Raw genomic sequence first — 22,192 nt, forward strand, 5'->3', positions numbered from 1 at the left:
TGAAGAACAAAGTGCTGAGTGAGTCATCGTAAGCGAGAGCGAAAAAGAGACGCATGAAGGAAGACCAGGGTGATGAGAGAGAGAGAGAGAGAGAGACAGTTAGTAGCCTGATGCTATAGTGGTACTGTTGGACAGCGCAGGGACAGCGGGACAACCCCAGGCCTGACGGGACAGGTTGCCGTGTCCCCTGCAGTGCCGTGCGCCTCCCATCTCGTCTTCTCTTCCTCTTCCTCCTCCTCTCCTCTCCTCGCTGCGTGCCTCGTGCCTCTCCTCCTCCTCCTCTTCCTCTTCCTCTTCCTCCTCCTCTTCCTCCTCCTCCTCTCCTCGCTGCGTGCCTCGTGCCGCTTCTCCTCCTCCTCCTCTTCTCCTTGCTGCGTGCCTCGTGCCTCTTCTCGTCCTCCTCTTCTCCTCACTGCGTGCCTCCTGCCTGTCCTCCTCCTCCAACGCCTCCGTCCAGATAGTTCCACACACGGCGCAGCGGCATGAGGCATGCTGTATTTTTAGCTCCTGCCGGCTGAACGCGTGGCCTCGTCCTCCTCGGGTGTGTGACCTCTTCCTCTACCGTGGGCGTGCTGCTGGTGATGCCTCTGGTTTCTGTTCCTCTTCCTCTGCCGTGGGCGTGCTGCTGCTGGTGATTCCTCTGGTTTCTGTTTCTCACACGCTCACCTTTCTCTCTCTGTCTCTGTGTTTCTTTTCTCCCTCCTCCTTGCCTCTCTCCGCCCTCTGCGTGCGGCGGACCACAGTTTTCCAGGGATATCACTGCTCTGGTAAGGAGGGAACATCTCCCTATATATACTAACTCCACTCAACACCAGGTCTCGTCTTGTTCGTCCTCATGTCCAACCTTTTTTTTATCGTGTCTGACCCTGAAGGCCTGTTCATGCTCCATGTAGTTGTAGGTGATGAGGTGACCACCGGGAACTACAACATGACGTCACTGAGCCTCACCACCGCTCACCCAAACACATCTCTCTGTTTTTACTAAAAAACTACAACATGACGTCACTGAGCCTCACCACCGCTCACTCAAACACATCTCTCTGTTTTTACTAACCGCCGTTTTGGTGGTCACCTTTATCACCTATAAAACTGGAGTATGAATAGGGCCCTAAATCCATCCACCCACCCACCCACCCTATAGCTGACCCTAATGCAGCCGTAGCACAGTCAAATCCACAGTGTTGTTACCCGCTTAATCCAGATTGTTTTATACGTGGTCGTACTAACAGAAGTCACACACAGTGAACAAACATCTATAGAACCTCCTCACTGTGTGTCACAGCGTGTTTTTAGCTTGCGCATCGGCTATCTAATAAGAGCACTGAAGTATGGCGTCCACTACCGCTAGGGGGCGCTGTCAGGGACCACCACCCTGACTAAGAATCAACCTGGGGACCACTGTTGTGTTGGGTGGGGGGGGATATTATTATGGTTGTGATGTGGGGGGGGGGGGATCTTGAAATTAAATATTGACAAGCCCTTAAAGGACCACTTCACCACTTTTCAACCTATCTTCTTATAATAGGTCCTCACTAATAATCATGAAAAAATGGCACGATTTTTTTCTACTCAGTCTGTGTCTCATATAGGACGGCTGTTTAGAAACCGACTTCCAGTGACATCATCATTAGGCAGATTTTTTTTTAAACAAGATTTCTTTACAAAGATATTTAGATTTTCATTACCGTGAGAACGATGGCTTCCATTTTCGCATTGCAACTTTTCAGGACTAGAAAGCCTGCAGTTTTTATTAGCTTGTGTTCCCCATCGATGATGTCACTGGAAGACGGTTTCTGAACTGCCCACAGCCCTCCTGTGAGACACAGACCGAGTAGAAAAACATTGCACAATTTTTTCAGGATTATTAGTGAGGACCTATTATATGAAGATAGGTTGAAAAGTGGTGAAGTGGTCCTTTAAAAGTCATTATTTAACGGAGGTATGCTAGTGGTCCAGAGTTGGAATAAGATTGAGAACCACTGATTTACAGTATTCACAATCACATGATTGTCTTTATTCTGTTCTCTTAATCTTCCATATGATTAAACTCACGTTAACTGATTCATTGCAACTCATGTATGAGCAAGCAGACACAGATTGATGATAATGGACACATATCCTAATTATGGTGACTCAACCAGTCGATGTCCTTTATTACACTTTAACTTGAAATTCGAAACTCCCTTTTTTCTCTGGAAGTTCTTGACTTCCGACTTCCCAATAAATTACAACATTGACGTGTCATAAAATAATACACCGGAATCTCCCCACTGATATGTTTATTTTTGGAACGCGGCTGTTTAACTCAATGTGCTTCACAGATTATGAATAAAATAAACATTAAAAGAAAAAGAAAATGAAGAAAGAAAGAAAGGCGAGAAAACATTTGACATTTACGAATTGACATAAACGGGGATTAATGATATGACCTAATTAGAAAGCAATGCTAAAAAGGTATGTCTTAAGATTTCTCTTAACGAATTGAAAGTGTTTAAAGGGACTCTCCAGATGTATTGCTGCCTTCACGTCAGACCCTAAAACCCCAATAATAATAATATATACACGCCCCCTCTACTCCCCTCCCCGTAACAGAATACCTCCCATATTATTATTATTATTATTATTATTATTATAACCATGTACTGTATGTATAATGTATAAGTCATGTACTCGTTGCTGTGTAAAACTGTAAAAACTGTAAACTGTAAAAACACCCTCATAATTCAAGAGTGTGGCAGAAAAGTGACTATTTCCACTATTTTAAATATATATATATATTTTTTTATATATATATATATATATATATATATAATAATGGTGGAAAAAGTACTCGAAGCTTTTATTTAAGTAAAAGTATCAATACTGCAATCTAGAAGTACTGATACCGCAAGTAAAGGTATGCAGTTCAAAATGTACTTGAGTAAAAGTACAAAAGTATTGGCTTCAAAGTGTACTTAAAGTACAAATATACAAGCTCACGAGCTTGTATAGATCTGCTATGTTCAAATGCCCTTAAAAGTATATAGGGCTGAAGTGTTTAATGTATGTTTTTGTAATAATAATGGAAATCTACAAAGTAACAAAAGTTTTCAAAATAAATGTAATGGACTAAAAAGTACAATATTTGTATCTGAGATGTAGTGGATATATAGTAGAAGTGAAAGTACAAATACCTCAATAGTACAGTACTTAAGTAAATGTACTCAATTAAAATTACAATTTACAATTTAGGCATTTATCCGACGCTCTTAATCCAGAGCGACTTACATTAAGCAAGAACAAAAAAGCATGGGAATACATCACATAAAAACATTTATCATGAAACATGCGTAAGCTAAGAAAGTAACAGTGGAATATCTATATAATGAAACTATACATATAAGCTATACATCTATACTACTATGCTATACATTATGTACTATGACGTGCTATGACTACATACAATGCACTCATGCTGTCTGTTGCCTGGCTGGCTTGCTGCTTTTCAAGTCCACACGTAACCCGACACCTCAGGTGGAGCTATCGATTAAAGTCCAACACACACACACACACACACACACACACACACACACACACACACACACACACACACACACACACACACACAGTCACACACACAGAGGCACACACACACACCTACTCTCTTTCACTCCTCCTTTTCATTTACTGACTGAGAGCTCACATTGGCACAAGGATGGGGAAAGGCTGTGAGATTCAATCGGCTTGCTCAGTGAAGTGACTTCATTGTCATTATGGTTTTACTTACCGTATTAATTTTTAGTTACGTTATTATCATTATAATTATTTTTATCTATTGTACTTTTTTTTGGATTGAGCTTTGATGAGGGCACCGGCGCTGACATATAACGCGATAGCCGAGTTGTTTTGTGGGAGTAATGCTGACAGAGTTATTATGACTCGGGACAGAGAAACATGTCCCAAAGACGCCGTCTCGACCTCATGTCTTCGGTTCTTCTCCTCAAAGGTGGGTAAGAAGACCCTTAAGCTTTTAAAGCTCCCACGGTTTTTCTTCTGGACATGGCCGCCTGCCATCACGTTCTTTTTTCTCCCTAATTTCACAACGGATGCCAACAAGGCATCTGTTAGCTTTGTTTTCTCTTTTATTTTCCTCCTCCGGTCCGTTTACTTTTGGCTTGGTTCTGCGCGGCATGACCCCGTATCCTGTATCACGCTCTAAGAGAGAGAGAGAGTTTAGAGAGAGAGAGAGAGAGAGTTGAGAAACTGTCAAAAGAGGAATGTTTGCTTTGGAGAGCATTGGAGTCTTGCTCAGGGGGGTGTGTACTGTGTAGTGTTATCTTTATTTTTGTTTCAGCGTTGTGTTCTCTGCTCTGTTTTTTAGTTTTTTATAGTTTTATGATCGGCATCAACCAGTTGCCCCATCCATCCGTCACCTCAAAACAGATCTAGTCATTTCAGTGACAGTGTGATCTGTTGAGATAACCTAATCATTTAACACAGAGGCTCTGATCAGAGCGATCAGGGCCAACATTAAATAGCTTGCTTGAGCAAACTGCTACTGTCCACTTTGAGCTACAATTGTTAGTTTTGACATAATTCGTTTAGTTTTCTTCTTCTTGTAGATATGTAGTTTTATGAGTGCATACTGGCTACTGTACTGTACGTGGTGGCAGTTATTTTTTTATTTATCTAGAAAAACTAAAACTAGTCAATAGTTTAGTTTTTTTCAGGTGTTATGATGAGGAAATAAGCCTTGATTTATTAGAAGCTGCAAAGGGCAGATGATCAGAATGCATGACATTTATTTATTTATTACTTTAGTTTTATTTTTAATTTGACCCTGCCACACCCCCTTTTAGTTAACTATGATTACCCTGCTTTGAGTCTGAATGTTTGTTAAGTCAACACCCCCGCCCCCGATGACGTCATCCTTAACCCCCTCCTGTCTCCATCTCACTCAGGCCTACTCCCAGGACGCGTACCTCAAAGGGAACGACGCCTACAGCGGGAACGCCCGGAACATCCCCTCCCCCCCTCCCATATGCTACCCCCGGCTAGAGGTCAAGGCCGCTGGGGGGGGCGTGGCCGTGGCCCAGGAGGGCGTGGCCCAGGAGCCGGCCGCCGCCGCAGCGGACCCCCTCCAGGGCCAGTCATCGTCTCAGGGGGGGTCCGGGAGGCCCCCGGGGTACAGCACGGAGGAGACCCCCCCGGGGGTCCCACCGTCTCCCCCCGCCGCCCCGCTTCAGGCGTCCCGGACGCAGGCGCAGGTGGTGCGAGGCGCGTGTTTTAACGACAGCGGCGCTATAAGGACAGCGGTAGCGGCGGTGGCGCCCCCCGGTGGTGACCCGGCGGTGGAGCGGGGGTTGACCCGCGTGGCTCGGGCCGGACCCAGCCACAGGACAGAGGAGAACCGGTACGTCCCCCCGCCGCCCGCGCCCCCCTCGCCAGACGTCGTAACCTCAGCACTTCCCTCGGGGTCGGGGTCTGGGCCGCAGTACGCCCCTCCCCCTCTCGCCACCACCACCACGGACCCCCCGGTCTTCCCCTCGTCCTCGCCCCCCTCCTCCAGGCCCGGCCCCTCCCCCTCCTCCACCTACGCAGACACTTTACCATCGGCGCCCGCCGTGCGAGGAGCCGGCGCCTTCACGCCCCCCCTGGCCTCCGGCGGTGCCTCCGCCCTCCTCTCCCCCGCCCCCTCGCCCTCCTCCAACGCTGCCACCCCCCGCTACTCGCCCTCCACCCCCTCCCCCACCCCCTCCTCCACCCCCCTGCACCACCAGGCCATCGACTGGCGGAACTACGCCACCTACAGGGACTACGTGGACGCCCGGCGACCACACAGCTACGGCGCCCGCACCATCCAGGAGCGCCTGGACAGCCTCCGGGCCAACGCCGCCGCCACGGGCTCCGCCTACTCCCTGCAAGCCACGCCCCCTCCCACTCCTCCTCCTCATCCGTCGTCGTCGTCGTTATCCGGCTCGAAGGACCAGAGGAGGCCGGCGTTGAGCTCCCAGGTACAGTAGGCCTGTCGTAATGATTACAGTAGGCCTGTCGTAATGGATACACTAGGTACAGTATCTGCTCTGTGCAATTTTTTTGATTACCAGGCAAGCAGAAATGTATTATTTTTTTCATATGTTCCAATGCCCAAAAAAAATCACAATCAAATCGTTAATCGCAAATCATTTGTGTGGAAATTAATCGTCAACTCAAAACATGTGACCTCTGACCCCTCCTCCCAGGCGAGACGGAGGAGTGCGTCGCACGACCGATGCCGCGGCGCGCCGACGGTGGGCTGCCAGCCGGGGGCGCTGTCGCCACGCAGCGTCTCCCAGGAGAGGCTCGGCGTGGCGGAGGAGAGGGGGGCGGGGGCGGCGGCATCGACCACTAGGAACTGGTCCCGGAGCGCCTCCCAGGACGCGCTGCCCTCCTCTTCCTCCTCCTCCTCTTCCTCCTCCTCCCCCGCGGCGGGATTGGTGGCCGAACCCCGGGCACGCTCCTGCGACTACCTGGGGAGACCGCAGGCCTCGGTGGCCTTCGGGGACGGAAGGTCAGGGTACGACCGGACACGAGCAGAGGACAGGGGGGGAGCGGAAGGGGGAGGGGAGGTCCCTCACGGGACCGCCCCGTCCGGCCCCTCCTCCTCCCTCCCGGCGTTCACCATCAAAGGTACGACAGATTCTCGGACCGTCTCGGACGCTCTCGTCGGCCGCCGGCCCTCGGGGCGTCTGCCCGTCACACACTCCCTCTCGGACGCCTCATCGTCGGCCTCCCCCCTCCCCCTCCCCCTCCTCCTCCTCGGGGGAGACCAAAGAGCCTCCACCCCCTCCCCCCTGACGGCGGCGAACCACCTGGGCTACCCCTCCCCCCTGCAGCACCTGCAGCTCCGCGCGCGCGCCGACAGCCTGCGGCTGGAGAGCTGGCAGCGGGAGCAACGGGAGCGCCGCTCCGCCTCCTGCTCGGGTGGGGCCTCGTCCTCGTCCTCCAAGCTTCAGCGGCAGACGCACGTCGTCGCCGGCGAGGCCGCGGAGGGAGTGGCGGACGCGGCGGCGGCGGCGGCGGTGGTGCTGAGGAGGGACAAGAGCAGCTCGGGCGGCGCGCTGCTCCCTCTGCGCCACCCGTCCTACATCCTGGCGGTCCACGACCGCCACCAGAGCCCCGAGGCACGCTCGCTGTCCACGCCCGCGCTGCTGGTCACGGCGGGGGGGGAGGAGGGGGGAGGCGGGGGAGGAGGCGGGGGGTGGTCCCCCGTCAGACGTCTGGGAGGAGACGCCGCCGCCGCGCGCCGCCACCACGCCTCGGACTCCTCCAACCACCTGGACTCCCTGGACTCCATCCCTTTCATAGGTGAGAGCTTTAATGACTTTACCATGATGTCGCGTCTCACAATGTAAAGGTGAAGTACAGTAAAGAGAGCCTACTGTCTCTACTGTGCCTACTGGGGGCACGGTGGCACAGTTGGTAGTGCTGTCGCCTCACCGCTAGAAGGTCCCAAACACACTAAACTACACAACCCAAACTACACAACCCAAACGCATGACTAAACGACACAACCCAAACACATGACTAAACGACACAACCCAAACGCACGGCGACAGAGTGGTGACACTATGGTCCTTTCTGCTCCGTTATCTCTGTTCAAACACAAATTCCTGCCGTGCAACTCAGACAGCAACAGAACATTAAGAATAGATAAGCACACACGATTGAACTGAGGCTTGTACTGTACTGTACTGTACTGTATCGCCAGGGAGGCTACCGCGGCAGGTGGCCAAGTACTGTGTATGTACAGCGCACGCACATGCACGCGCGCACACACACACACACACACACACACACACACAGAGAATGAGGGACATTACATTGCATAAGCGGTGCGTCACTGCCTCTGATATCACACATTATCAAGAGGATGGCGAGCCCTAAAAACAAATGAGGAATGAAATACAGCCAGGTATAATAACTGGACCATTATACTGTATGTGTGTACGGTGTGACTGTGTGTGTACTGTATGTGTTACTGTACGGTGTGACTAACCCTGACACACGGCAGTGTGTCTGCAGTGCATGCCAGGAGCAACAGGTCACACTTCATATCCCAGAGATTAAAATAGGGTGCATTTTGCATCCCAAAAAATGCAGTTTATTATAGTCAACCCATTTAGGTCGACTAGGGTGTATGTTGGCGGGCCTTGATGGAGTCTTAATGCCCTTAGTTAGCTGTGTGTGCTAACTGCTATAAGCTCACAGCACGTCTGTGGTGCATGATTGTGAGCTTGTAGATCTGCTATTTTAGTAAAGCGTGACACCCGCACAAAACCAAGCATAAATAAAAGGACTTCTCCACAGTCCCTTAATTCCCTCCTTATCATTTTCATTTAGTTTTTATTTGTTGAGGAAATTGTCAATACATTTAGTCATATAGTTTTAGTGATCATAGCTTTAGTTTTGATTTAGTTAAAAAAGTTTAAAAGGAAACTAAAAAGAAATACTCCCAGTGCCAAAAGTGCTGAGGCAAAGTATTTCTCGGTAGATTCAATGGCACAACTTAATACAAAACATCTGATGCCGCGCACGCACACACATACACACGCACACACGCACACACACACACAGTCACACACACACACACACACACACACACACACACACACACACACACACACACACAACACTGCTCATACATAGTTTCTGCCAAGCGAGGCAGCTTGCTGTCCAGTTCATTTAATCGTTTGCGTTTATCTCATATAAAATCTGTGAACAGAAAGCCTTGGTGTTGGAGGGTTGGACACACGCGTTGGTTTTGCGGGAAGGAAAAGGGGGGATATATCAGTTTTCTGGAGAGACGGGCGCCGACCTCCAACAAAGCATGCAGAACAATACGACGTTCTGTTGGTTTACGGACCAATGGAAGCCATTAGGGCATGATGATGCATCACGCATGTGGGGTACACAAACAAACATTCCCCTTTACGGGAAGCGTTGAGTAAAAAGTACACCGCCGGTGCCTGTGGACAGACTTTCAATTTGTCATCATATCATATCAATGCATGCTCCAGTTTTAGGTGGTCGGGGAAAAACATAGAAATAGCTATCGGAGATATTACTAGAGATGTTCCGATAATCGGGCCAGTGATCGTTGATCGGCCGTATCGGCCGATATTCAGTTTGATCGGTAATCGGGCATTTACCCCAATCTTCCGCCGTAGTCTGAAAACCCACCTCTTCAGACTCCACCATGGCCCATAGCACTAGCCCCTTAGATAGCATTTTATGTAGACTTAGATAGCATTTTTAAACAGACTTATAGCTTGTTACGTAGACAGCACTAGAATTGCATTTTATGTAGTCATAGCACTTTATAGCACACATGTATAATATATAATATAGTATAGTATGTATAGTTTACATAGATACTACACGCTTACGCATGTTTCATTTTTTACTGACCGCCGCCGGTGGTCAGCTTATCACCTAAAAGTGGAGTATACGTCCACCCTTAAGGTGAAAATTGTCACTGTCGGGTGGAAAACTTTTTTTAAACAGTGAAAATAGGAGATCTACAAGCACACAGCGACCTCGCGTCGCCTTGCAGATCTGCCATTGTTCACTACTCTTGTGTGACACTCCTGTGTATGAGGAAGTAGGGCTTTGATTCATGAAAAACTAGAAACTTTGGAAGATACAAGGTTTCTCTCCCCCTCGACGACAGCAGCGGGTATACATTACGGTGAGAATGTCAAAAGAGAGTCAAAGAGCTTAAATTAGAACAGGAGTGGTACACATTGTGCGTAACACAATATAAAGTGGTAAAGTGAGAGCAAGCGGATACACGCCGTCTCTCCTGCCGTTTCTAGGTCACTAGGACAGACACGAGAGCTCCGCTCTCATTGGCTGACGATGAAGTCATACAACGCCCGTGCATGCGCGGACATAACGGGTGACGGACAAGGTCAGGTTCAAGCTTGTCCTAAAAGGATGCCTGCCTATGCAGACGACCTGGCAACACGTACAGTAACACAGTAACTGGTTGGAATAACGTGTTCCTTCCACGCGCTACGTCCAACCAGGGAAACTCCCCCCTGTCAGGTGTAAAGGAGCAACTTGGACACTCAGGCATGAAGGAAGCATGAGTTCAAGTCCGTTGCTCTCCCCTTGTCCCCCATATATGGGGACTAGGTTGGTCTCCCCTTGTCCCCCATATATGGGGACTAGGTTGGTCTCCCCTTGTCCCCCATATATGGGGACTAGGTTGGCGGAGGGTGTGTAGAGCCCAGGATCACATTAGATGATTGACACAGGGGTGAAAAATGGGTTACAAAATCGTGGGATAAAAAATATTAAAAAAAAAGAAAAAGAAGAAAGATCAGCTGTTCGCGATCACTTTATAAATAAATGCCGGGGCGACGTGGGTGTACTACGAAACCGGCACTCGAATTTTGGGGCAGATTTTTTACACTGAATTGATAAATGAGGGCCATTATATGTTTGTGCCAGATCTTGGGATCTAGATGAGATCAGTGCCAGTGGCGCTCCCTCTGGTGGTGTGTGTGCCCGTGTTGGCGTTATGCTCACGTCTGCAACGTGTGTGTGTGTGTGTGTGTGTGTGTGTGTTTGTTTCTCCCTCCGCAGACGAGCCGTCCAGTAGTCCCAGCATGGACCTGCAGGACAGCACACACATTCCTGCCTCGGCCCTGATCTGTGGAGGAACCCCCTCCATCACCACCATCCCCCCCAGCCCCACCTCCCCCTCGGCTCTGTTTCGGCGCCAGCTGTCGCACGGCCAAGGTAATAACGCCAGTGACATCATTTAATTAACCCATTTTGGGGGCGAGAAGAACCCCTTTTGGTGTTATGCTTTAGCTATTGAAAAATAGCAGATCTACAAGCTCATAGCGCGCCACCGAGTGGCGCGCTACGAGCTTGTAGGTCTGCTATTTTTTGAAAAGTCGAAGAATGACTGACGACCAATGGGTCCACGTCGAAATAACCGTGAACTTGACCCTCTTCTTAATAGATTCTCTCCGTCTCACAATTACCGAGTCAGATTCTGGAGGCAAAACGGAGCGCTCCAAGTCCTACGACGAGGGTCTGGACAACTACAGGGAGGAATGCCGGGGGTGAGTTCTGATTATGTATTATTATATTTACAGTATATAAATATATAGAGTCGTAACTCTGTCTTACTCTATGGCTCTGGTCTGCTGCAGCCCTCCTCCTCATGTCAGATGCTTTCACTTTACAATTTACAATGTAGGCATGTATCAGACGCTCTTGATCCAGAGCGACTTACATTAAGCAAGAACAAAAGCATACACATCACATACATAAAAAAGTAGTTATCATGAATCATGTATAAACTAAGAACGTACCAGTGGAGTATCTATATGTCAACTATACATACTATACTATATTATATATTATACAATATACATGTGTACTATAAAGTGATATGACTACATGAAATGCAATTCTAGTGCTGTCTACGTAACGAGTAAACATAAAGTGCTATCTAAGGGGCTATAGGCTTCACTCCAGCCTTAGCGCTCAGTCAGTCAGTCAGTCAGTCAGTGCTCAGTCAGTCAGTCAGTGTTCAGTCAGTCAGTCAGTCAGTCAGTCAGTGTTCAGTCAGCGCTCAGTCAGTCAGTCAGTCAGTCAGTCAGTCAGTGTTCAGTCAGCGCTCAGTCAGTCAGTCAGTCAGTCAGTCAGTCAGTGCTTAGTGAGTCAGTCAGTCAGTCAGCGCTCAGTCGAGCATTGATTAAATGACGACATTTGGAGTTGGAGGAGCCTGTCTAATATCTGCTTCTCTCTCCCGTTCAGGAGGTCCTTAATGCCAGAGCTTAAAGGGCTCAAAGGGAAGGTGAGTCCAGTTACTGTAAGTATACATCACCATCGGTTTGGGGTTGGCAGCTCATTGGTTCACTACAGAAAAGAGAAAACGGTCCAAGGGCCGATTCATACTCCTGTTTTAGAGCCGAATAAAAGTCGGTTCGGCGCTGTAGAGCCTACAATGTGACGTCATTTGAGGTTCGGGGGGGGGGGGGGCGGGTATCGTCCTAAAGTCGTCTCTTCGGTGCTACTGAAAATTTCTGACGAACCGAAATAATTTTGGCACTACAGCGCCGAAACAGCGGTAAAATAGGAGTATGAATCGGCCCTTATCCGTTGACGGTTAAGACCGTTATGGTCCCGGCGTGTCCAAATCTATGCTTTTTTTACAACGGCCTTTCTGCAAAGTCTAGCTTCATAGAATAGGAATCATGTAACTTCCATGGCAGGCGCAGACAGTGTGTGGTTAATGCCAGCTGGCCCGCTTTCTGTACTGTGTCACCCTCTTGGCTTTCTCTGGATGGAAAGCCTTTACTATCTTTTTATGAACAAAGAGACTAACTGTGCCTGTTTTGTTGCTGTGGCATACATACAGTACACACACTGCAAAATCCCTCTGTGAAGATTTATATGTTTCACAAAAAAAAAGATTGGACAGCTTTTGCAGGTGTTGTTAAACCTGTCCATTTGCAGGCCTATACGTAACGCCTTGGCATGAACGGCTCCACAATCTCCTCAGTTTCTCTAAAAAGAAATGCCTCAGCACATAAATAACATACTGGCACAAAACGACCATTTATATACTTTGCAAAATGCCAGCGTTTCATCTACGCCGACGACCTCTGCGTGACCACCCAACGACCTCTGCGTGACCACCCAACGAGCAGCCTTCCAGAGGATGGAGTCTGTCCTTGAAAAGTTGCCCTCCAAGAAATGTCAAGCTACTACAATAACAGCCACCTGAAACCCAACCCATCAAAAACCCAACTATATGCAGCTGGGGAACCGAGACGCCACAAAAAGAACTGAGCGTCACTTGGGATGGTCACAAACTCTCCAACCCAGGTGGGGCAGTCAGACAGATATTTTGTGAAGCCACTAAGGAAATCGGGACTTCCTGAAAGTTAATATAATGGCCTGTTGTGGCGCTGTCATTAGGCCCAAAACCCCCCCCCATAGCTCCATAGAAGTCCATGTATTTGGGCCCAACTTCACCTAGACTGTATTACCTTAATAAACATGGTCATGAATACTTTCTGCTTCCAGTCACTAGTTTAGTAAAAATTTCTCATGTCATATTATTCTTTTTGGAACATCATGGTCCCATTTATTAAAATAATTACCATAAAGTCGCGTATGTTCTGAGGGGCTTGGCTACCGTTACAGTCTATGAACGGGAGCCACCCCCCGTTCAGTCAAAATAAAAACCAACGAAGAGTAAGGGGGGAAGTCCCGCCTCGTTGTCTGGGCCAGCCAATGGCCAGCTGGGCAAAAACGGATCTAGAAATATGGCGACTTACAGTGCAAGGAATTACAGGCTTCATTTTACGTCCATGTTAGACCCGGGGAACGCTTTGTCCATATTTGTTACAGTCTATGTTCCAACCATACCCACCCCATGTAACTGACACATGGATAATTGATCAGCTTTACTAGGGATATATTTGAGCTGTCATTTATTAGCGCAATATATTTTATGACTCAGGGTCGATAGACGGGGCAGATTGCGGGGGTCCTAGCTCGGGGGTCCTCAAAGTGTGGTCCAGGAGACCACCAGGGTTCTCAAAGTGTGGTCCAGGAGACCACCAGGGTTCTCAAAGTGTGGTCCAGGAGACCACCAGGGTTCTCAAAGTGTGGTCCAGGAGACCACCAGGGTTCTCAAAGTGTGGTCCAGGAGACCACCAGGGTTCTCAAAGTGTGGTCACGGGACCACCAGGGTTCTCAAAGTGTGGTCCAGGAGACCACCAGGGTTCTCAAAGTGTGGTCACGGGACCACCAGGGTTCTCAAAGTGTGGTCCAGGAGACCACCAGGGTTCTCAAAGTGTGGTCCAGGAGACCACCAGGGTTCTCAAAGTGTGGTCCAGGAGACCACCAGGGTTCTCAAAGTGTGGTCACGGGACCACCAGGGTTCTCAAAGTGTGGTCCAGGAGACCACCAGGGTTCTCAAAGTGTGGTCCAGGAGACCACCAGGGTTCTCAAAGTGTGGTCCAGGGACCACCAGGGTTCTCAAAGTGTGGTCACGGGACCACCAGGGTTCTCAAAGTGTGGTCCAGGAGACCACCAGGGTTCTCAAAGTGTGGTCCAGGGACCACCAGGGTTCTCAAAGTGTGGTCCAGGAGACCACCAGGGTTCTCAAAGTGTGGTCACGGGACCACCAGGGTTCTCAAAGTGTGGTCCAGGAGACCACCAGGGTTCTCAAAGTGTGGTCCAGGGACCACCAGGGTTCTCAAAGTGTGGTCCAGGGACCACTAGGGTTCCTTGGAGTCCCCAGCTACATTAGTTAATAGTAGCATCACAATCTTTTTTAACCTCTTCATCCATGTTTGATATGTTGGCTATTCAAAAATAGCAGATATGCAAGCTGTGTACAGTACATCTGCTATTTTTGAGGGTTAGCGTTATGATGTCACTAAAGTGGTGGTATTTTGGAAGACATATTTCAATATTCTAACGACACCTGGGCTTGTATTAACAATCACGGCACTCCATGTTTACTCTTAACTCTCTCAGGATTGTGCTTGACGATGTGTGTGTGTGTGTGTGTGTGTGTGTCTCTAGGCGGTGGACCGCTCATCGGAGGACTCGGGGTCTCATCGGTCGTCCTCAGATGTGTTCTGTGACGCCACCAAGGAGGGTCTGCTGCACTTCAAACAGCTGAGCACTGACAAGAGCAAGGTGTGTGTGTGTGTGTGTGTGTGTGTGTGTGTGTGTGTGTGTGTGTGTGTGTGTGTGTGTGTGTGTGTGTGTGTGTGTGTGTGTGTGTGTGTGTGTGTGTGTGTGTGTGTGTGTGTGTGTGTGTGTGTGTGTGTGTGTGTGTGTGTGTGTGTGCGTGCGACGTGCATTCATGCAAACAGACAAAATAAGGGTGTCTATAGGGCTGCACAATCAATCAATTATTAATCATCCACAATTTATTTAATTATCGCCATCGTCTGATTAATTATTGGCATTTAAAACATAACATTTAAACTAAGTAATCGCGACCGATTTTATTTTCCGATTCCAAAATGTCCAAATGCCATCAGTTTTCATATAGCACTAATTTGACGGAGATTATCAATCTCCGTCTCGGGCACATGACCGCGCACTTGAACTTGACGGTGATTTACATCATGGGCCCCGATGGTGTTAAAAATGTTAGCTTTATACTGTATACAGTACCGTTCTGCAAGATTTGCACACATTTTCATGATTTTTGAATGGTTAAAAGTGGTTAAACTGATTGAGAACCATTTTTCCTATTATACTGTAGCTAAAAATCCACACAGATGCTTTCCCGGATTGAATGGGTTAACATGGCAACAACAATAAGCCAAACGTCTTAGTGGTAAACGGCTAAACGCTGTCCTTGTCTTTGTCTCTCTCTCTCCATCAATGGATCCACACCATCTCTCCTCTCGGCCAACCAGGGGGTTACTGTTAAGTTAATGTTGTTCCCTGCTTACTACTTCTAGTGAGTGTATGTGTTATGTGATGCACTGTGACCTTAAGGGAAGACCGGCGTATACAAACCGGATGTTGTTATACTGCGAGTCAGTTGTTGTGTTGGGGTCTGGCGTCGTGCCGACAATAAAGTTGTGTTGCAAAACTACAGTTGTTTTATTCGAGTAACAGTTACGTTACGTGTCTCTGCAGCGCGTGGTGGGAGGAGGAGGAGGAGGAGGAGGCGTGCGTCCGTGGAAGCAGATGTACGCCGTGCTGAGAGGCCCCTCCCTGTGCCTGTACAAGGACCGGAGGGAGGGCCAGGCCCACGCCAACGGGCAGAGCCCGGCGGGGACGGGGGACGCCACCGCGGAGCCCCCGCCCATCGGCATCAGGGCCTGCCTGGTGGACATCTCCTACAGCGACACCAAGCGCAAGAACGTCCTGCGGCTGACCACGCCGGACTGCGAGTTCCTGTTCCAGGCGGAGGACCGCGAGGACATGCTGGCCTGGATCCGAGTCATCCAGGAGACCAGCAGCCTGGACGAGGAGGTGAGGACCGCCGTGCACTCACACACACTCACACACACACACACACACACACACACACACACACACTGTGGAGGAGGAGGTGAGGACCACCGTGCACTCACTCACACACACACACACACACTGTGGAGGAGGAGGTGAGGACCACCGTGCACTGTAAAGGAACTATATGGACATTTAACCCATTCTGACCTGAGATCAGATTCATACGAGGTTTCCACTGGACACACACTGGTCTGATTAACCCATTCTGACCTGAGATCAGATTCTAAAAATGTCAGTCGCTCTTCGATTTTTCAAAAATAGCAGACCTACAAGCTCGTAGCGCGCCACTCGGTGGCGCGCTATGAGCTTGTAGATCTGCTATTTTTCAATAGCTAAAGCATAACATGATGCCAACACCAAAATGGGTTCCCGTTCAGAATGGGTTAACCCATTCTGACCTGAGATTTGATTCAAAAAATCTCTTCTACATCCTGACAGTTTTCTGAAAAAGCTATGTTTCTAAGTGCAGTGGTTCTTGAATTTTTCAAAAATAGCAGACCTACATAACATGACATATTTTCATGTCAAGGACCCCCCACAAATATTTATATAATTGGCTGCCGACCCCCCCATCTGAAAATATGTTGTTTCAGGGACCCACCCCCCCCCCCCCCCACGAGCAAAGATTTGAGTTAAAAACGTTAAAAAATCATTAACATTGTGAATCATCATTGTGATTCACAATGTTAATGATTTTTTCCAGACCTACAGTTTTTAGGAAACACAGAATGGGGGGGGACTATTTTATTATGTCCACACAACAACTCAACAACAAGGTTGTGACAGGTTAATGACATAGTAAAATGCGGACCGTACCTATGTTCCCTCAGCCCTATGTTCCCTCGGGTCCGCGTCAATATGCCGACGGTCCGATCGACAACCTACCTCAAACCCTCACCCTCACCCTAACCTCCCCCGGGGCAGACACCTAAACCTAACCACCCACCCTCTCCCGACCCCCAGCGCACCTCGGACCAATGCTCCTTCTGAGGGAACATAGGGCTGAGGGAACATAGGGCTGAGGGAACATAGGGCTGAGGGAACATAGGTAAAATGTTGAAAAGGAGTGGTATTCCCCTTTTAACACAAACTGCACATCTAGAAGCGTCTTAGGGATTCGAACCAAGCTGTACATCTGTAGACGTCTTAATTAGTCACAAAAGAGGTTTGCGAACCCACCGACCTCCAGCATGTTGGTTGTGTCGTGCAAAAACAACATCACGATAGGATATATTATATATAGGTCACAATAACCAACCCTCTCTAACCGCACTCAGGCATTCCGACAAGCCTTTTAGCCTCTGTCACCCGATAGCTGCACGTTATGTAAAGGTGTGGGCGTGTACGGCCTTGCGGCGGCGGGTGGGGGTGGGGGGGGAAGTTCACACAGACTTTGTCCTGTGAGCTGTCATCTTACGTGTCCCATTTTCCTTTCTATTTTTAGAACGCAGATTTCACCAGCCGTGACCTCATCAGCAGGAAGATCAAAGAGTACAACACCTTGATGAGGTGAGCAGAGGACAGGGGGGGGGAGGGGGAGGAGGTTTCCAATTCAGTGGTGGACAACTGCAATTGGTTGCCAGTTAGTCAGTCATACTCACTTGTGTGTGTGTGTGTGTGTGTGTGTGTCAGCCCCACGGGCAGCAAGGCGGAGCCCTCCCCCAAAGCGTCGCGTCAGTCCCTGAGCATCAGACAGACCCTGCTGGGAGGAGGAGGAGGAGGAGGAGGGAAGGCAGAGCCCAAATCGCCCAGCCCACAGTCGCCCCGAGCCGAGCAGGAGAGGAAGAACATGCATAAAGGTGAGCAGGAGAGGAAGAACATGCATAAAGGTGAGCAGGAGAGGAAGAACATGCATAAAGGTGAGCAGGAGAGGAAGAACATGCATAAAGGTGAGCAGGAGAGGAAGAACATGCATAAAGGTGAGCAGGAGAGGAAGAACATGCATAAAGGTGAGCAGGAGAGGAAGAACATGCATAAAGGTGAGCAGGAGAGGAAGAACATGCATAAAGGTGAGGAGGAGAGGAAGAACATGCATAAAGGTGAGCAGGAGAGGAAGAACATGCATAAAGGTGAGCAGGAGAGGAAGAACATGCATAAAGGTGAGCAGGAGAGGAAGAACATGCATAAAGGTGAGCAGGAGAGGAAGAACATGCATAAAGGTGAGCAGGAGAGGAAGAACATGCATAAAGGTGAGCAGGAGAGGAAGAACATGCATAAAGGTGAGCAGGAGAGGAAGAACATGCATAAAGGTGAGCAGGAGAGGAAGAACATGCATAAAGGTGAGGAGGAGAGGAAGAACATGCATAAAGGTGAGCAGGAGAGGAAGAACATGCATAAAGGTGAGCAGGAGAGGAAGAACATGCATAAAGGTGAGCAGGAGAGGAAGAACATGCATAAAGGTGAGCAGGAGAGGAAGAACATGCATAAAGGTGAGCAGGAGAGGAAGAACATGCATAAAGGTGAGCAGGAGAGGAAGAACATGCATAAAGGTGAGCAGGAGAGGAAGAACATGCATAAAGGTGAGCAGGAGAGGAAGAACATGCATAAAGGTGAGCAGGAGAGGAAGAACATGCATAAAGGTGAGCAGGAGAGGAAGAACATGCATAAAGGTGAGGAGGAGAGGAAGAACATGCATAAAGGTGAGCAGGAGAGGAAGAACATGCATAAAGGTGAGCAGGAGAGGAAGAACATGCATAAAGGTGAGCAGGAGAGGAAGAACATGCATAAAGGTGAGGAGGAGAGGAAGAACATGCATAAAGGTGAGGAGGAGAGGAAGAACATGCATAAAGGTGAGGAGGAGAGGAAGAACAAAAAAAAAAGCAGTGAGGCAATGGGTCCCATTTTTACAGTCTTTGGTATGATGACCCGGCCGGGGAATCGAACCCCGACCTCCCAGTCTCAGGGCGGACACTCGAGTCTAACCACAAGGCCACTGAGCTGGTTCAGAGAGGTGAATAATAATACTTGCTGTGATGTTTTCCTCACGGTGCGTGCTCCTCTCCTCTGTGTCCTCAGACGACACCAGCCCGCCCAAGGACAAGTCCACCTGGAGGAAGGGCATCTCGGGGAGGATGAGGAAGCCCTTCGAGAGGAAGCCCCACCCGGGGAACACGTTTGGAGTGAGGCTGGACGACTGTCCCCCCGCACACAACAACAGGGTACAGGAACTCACTATGTACTGTCCCCCTAGTGGTGGGGAAAAAAATCGATTAGTCAATTAATCGCGATGCCATCATGGGCGATAATTCATCGATGCACAAATGTCAAACATCGATTATTTAATGTATTTTTTTTACCGGAGCAAAAGGGCGGAACTAATCTGCGACTGCGCTGCGTCGTCGTACCGGACCGTTTAGAGTGACGCACACAGCGCTCGCACACGCTTTAGCTTTCAACAACCAAAACAGAACGAGTTACCAACGCGGAGGGGAAGAGAAAAAAGATGACAGAAAGGGAACATTTTGGATTGTATGAGGTTGAGGGGACACGAGAACTCGATAAAACTCACACCATCGACCGCCTGTGAAATGTGGCCGAGATGGGACGATGTAGTGTGGCTCCAAAGTGCTAACATGGCCCGGAATCCGTCGCTCCCCACGACCGAATGTGTAAATCCTTTGCAATAAAAGTGCCGATGGACTTCGTAATTCTAGTCGCCTTTTCTGAGTGCATGGGCAGCTGTCCGTGTGTTCGGGATCGGGATGGTTGTCTTGACTGCATCTCTGGATGTCAGTGGGCAATATGGTCTTGTACACGTTGTGAGTTGTATCGAGTTCCCGTGTCCCCTCAACATCATAGAATCCAAAATGTTGCCATACACTTGTAAAATACTTTAAACCAAATGCTCCTTAATGTGTGCAAACAAACAGAAAGGTGCAACATAATAGTCTCAATAACTACCCCAAAGCTTCCTTAATGACACTTCAGTAACTGAAAATGAAATCCCTGAATAAGGAAACAAAGAAAAGCACCTTTTTTGTCCTAACAAAGAATAAAGGCAATTTGACAGAGTGCTGCTGACCTCAACCGAAATCCTGCCCATGTATTTCTATGACATGACATCTTATGTCATTATTAATATATATTTATTGTATGCTTGTACAAACTCATTCTTTTTTTTTTTAAGAAAACTGCTTATTACTGTTCTGTATTTGGCCACAGACACCCATCTGAAAATATTTTCTTCTATGGACCCCCCCAGAAGCAAAGATTTGAGTTAAAAACGTGCACTGTGAAAGAATATATATATTCATAATCATTAGAAAGCACTTTGTTTATTAGTCACACAGTGACTGAGTGATTAACAGTGAGTGATTAATCGGGATTAATCGAATCGTAACGTAGCCCAATTAATCGGGATTAATCGGGATGAATCGCATCGTGACCCTCGGAAACGATGTGTAATCGCATCGCCAGGTACCTGGCGATGAACGCCTCCTGCACACAACAACAGGGTACAGGAACTCACTATGTACTGTCCCCCCCGCACACAACAACAGGGTACAGGAACTCACTATGTACTGTCCCCCCCCGCACACAACAACAGGGTACAGGAACTCACTATGTACTGCCCCCCCGCACACAACAACAGGGTACAGGAACTCACTATGTACTGTCCCCCCAGCACACAACAACAGGGTACATAACTCACTATGTACTGTCCCCCCGCACACAACAACAGGGTACAGGAACTCACTATGTACTGTCCCCCCCCACACAACAACAGGGTACAGGAACTCACTATGTACTGTCCCCCCCCGCACACAACAACAGGGTACATAACTCACTATGTACTGTCCCCCCGCACACAACAACAGGGTACAGGAACTCACTATGTACTGTCCCCCCCCAGCACACAACAACAGGATACAGGAACTCACTATGTACTGTCCCCCCGCACACAACAACAGGGTATAGGAACTCACTATGTACTGTCCCCCCCGCACACAACAACAGGGTATAGGAACTCACTATGTACTGTCCCCCCCGCACACAACAACAGGGTACAGGAACTCACTATGTACTGTCCCCCCCGCACACAACAACAGGGTACAGGAACTCACTATGTACTGTCCCCCCAGCACACAACAACAGGGTACAGGAACTCACTATGTACCTCCTCCCCCGCACACAACAACAGGGTACAGGAACTCACTATGTACTGTCCCCCCCGCACACAACAACAGGGTACAGGAACTCACTATGTACTGTCCCCCCCCAGCACACAACAACAGGGTATAGGAACTCACTATGTACTGTCCCCCCCCAGCACACAACAACAGGGTACAGGAACTCACTATGTACTGTCCCCCCCGCACACAACAACAGGGTACAGGAACTCACTATGTACTGTCCCCCCCCAGCACACAACAACAGGGTACAGGAACTCACTATGTACTGTCCCCCCCCCCGCACACAACAACAGGGTACAGGAACTCACTATGTACTGTCCCCCCAGCACACAACAACAGGGTATAGGAACTCACTATGTACTGTCCCCCCCACACACAACAACAGGGTACAGGAACTCACTATGTACTGTCCCCCCCCACACACAACAACAGGGTACAGGAACTCACTATGTACTGTCCCCCCCGCACACAACAACAGGGTACAGGAACTCACTATGTACTGTCCCCCCCCCCGCACACAACAACAGGGTACAGGAACTCACTATGTACTGTCCCCCCCCCCGCACACAACAACAGGGTACAGGAACTCACTATGTACTGTCCCCCCCCCCGCACACAACAACAGGGTACAGGAACTCACTATGTACTGTCCCCCCAGCACACAACAACAGGGTATAGGAACTCACTATGTACTGTCCCCCCCACACACAACAACAGGGTACAGGAACTCACTATGTACTGTCCCCCCCCACACACAACAACAGGGTACAGGAACTCACTATGTACTGTCCCCCCCGCACACAACAACAGGGTACAGGAACTCACTATGTACTGTCCCCCCCGCACACAACAACAGGGTACAGGAACTCACTATGTACCTCCTCCCCCCGCACACAACAACAGGGTACAGGAACTCACTATGTACTGTCCCCCCGCACACAACAACAGGGTAGGGGAACTCACTATGTACTGTCCCCCCACACACAACAACAGGGTACAGGAACTCACTATGTACT

At 49.0% G+C, this 22,192-nt stretch overlaps 1 protein-coding gene across 1 annotated transcript in view; it reads left to right on the top strand.

Moving 5' to 3' along the window:
- Positions 1–22,192, top strand: part of LOC308336029 (rho GTPase-activating protein 21-like) — a 55,925-nt gene that overhangs the window by 8,375 nt on the left and 25,358 nt on the right. The window contains 11 exon segments of the mRNA XM_080793273.1: positions 744–767; positions 4,941–5,993; positions 6,222–7,326; positions 10,612–10,767; positions 10,997–11,099; positions 11,800–11,839; positions 14,587–14,703; positions 15,664–16,002; positions 17,489–17,553; positions 17,677–17,843; positions 19,060–19,202. Of these exon segments, the coding sequence (XP_080649399.1) occupies positions 744–767; positions 4,941–5,993; positions 6,222–7,326; positions 10,612–10,767; positions 10,997–11,099; positions 11,800–11,839; positions 14,587–14,703; positions 15,664–16,002; positions 17,489–17,553; positions 17,677–17,843; positions 19,060–19,202 (3,312 nt within the window).

The sequence above is a fragment of the Protomyctophum bolini genome (assembly GCF_963924005.1).
Source record: "Protomyctophum bolini genome assembly, chromosome: 21".
NCBI classification, from domain to species: Eukaryota; Metazoa; Chordata; class Actinopteri; order Myctophiformes; family Myctophidae; genus Protomyctophum; species Protomyctophum bolini.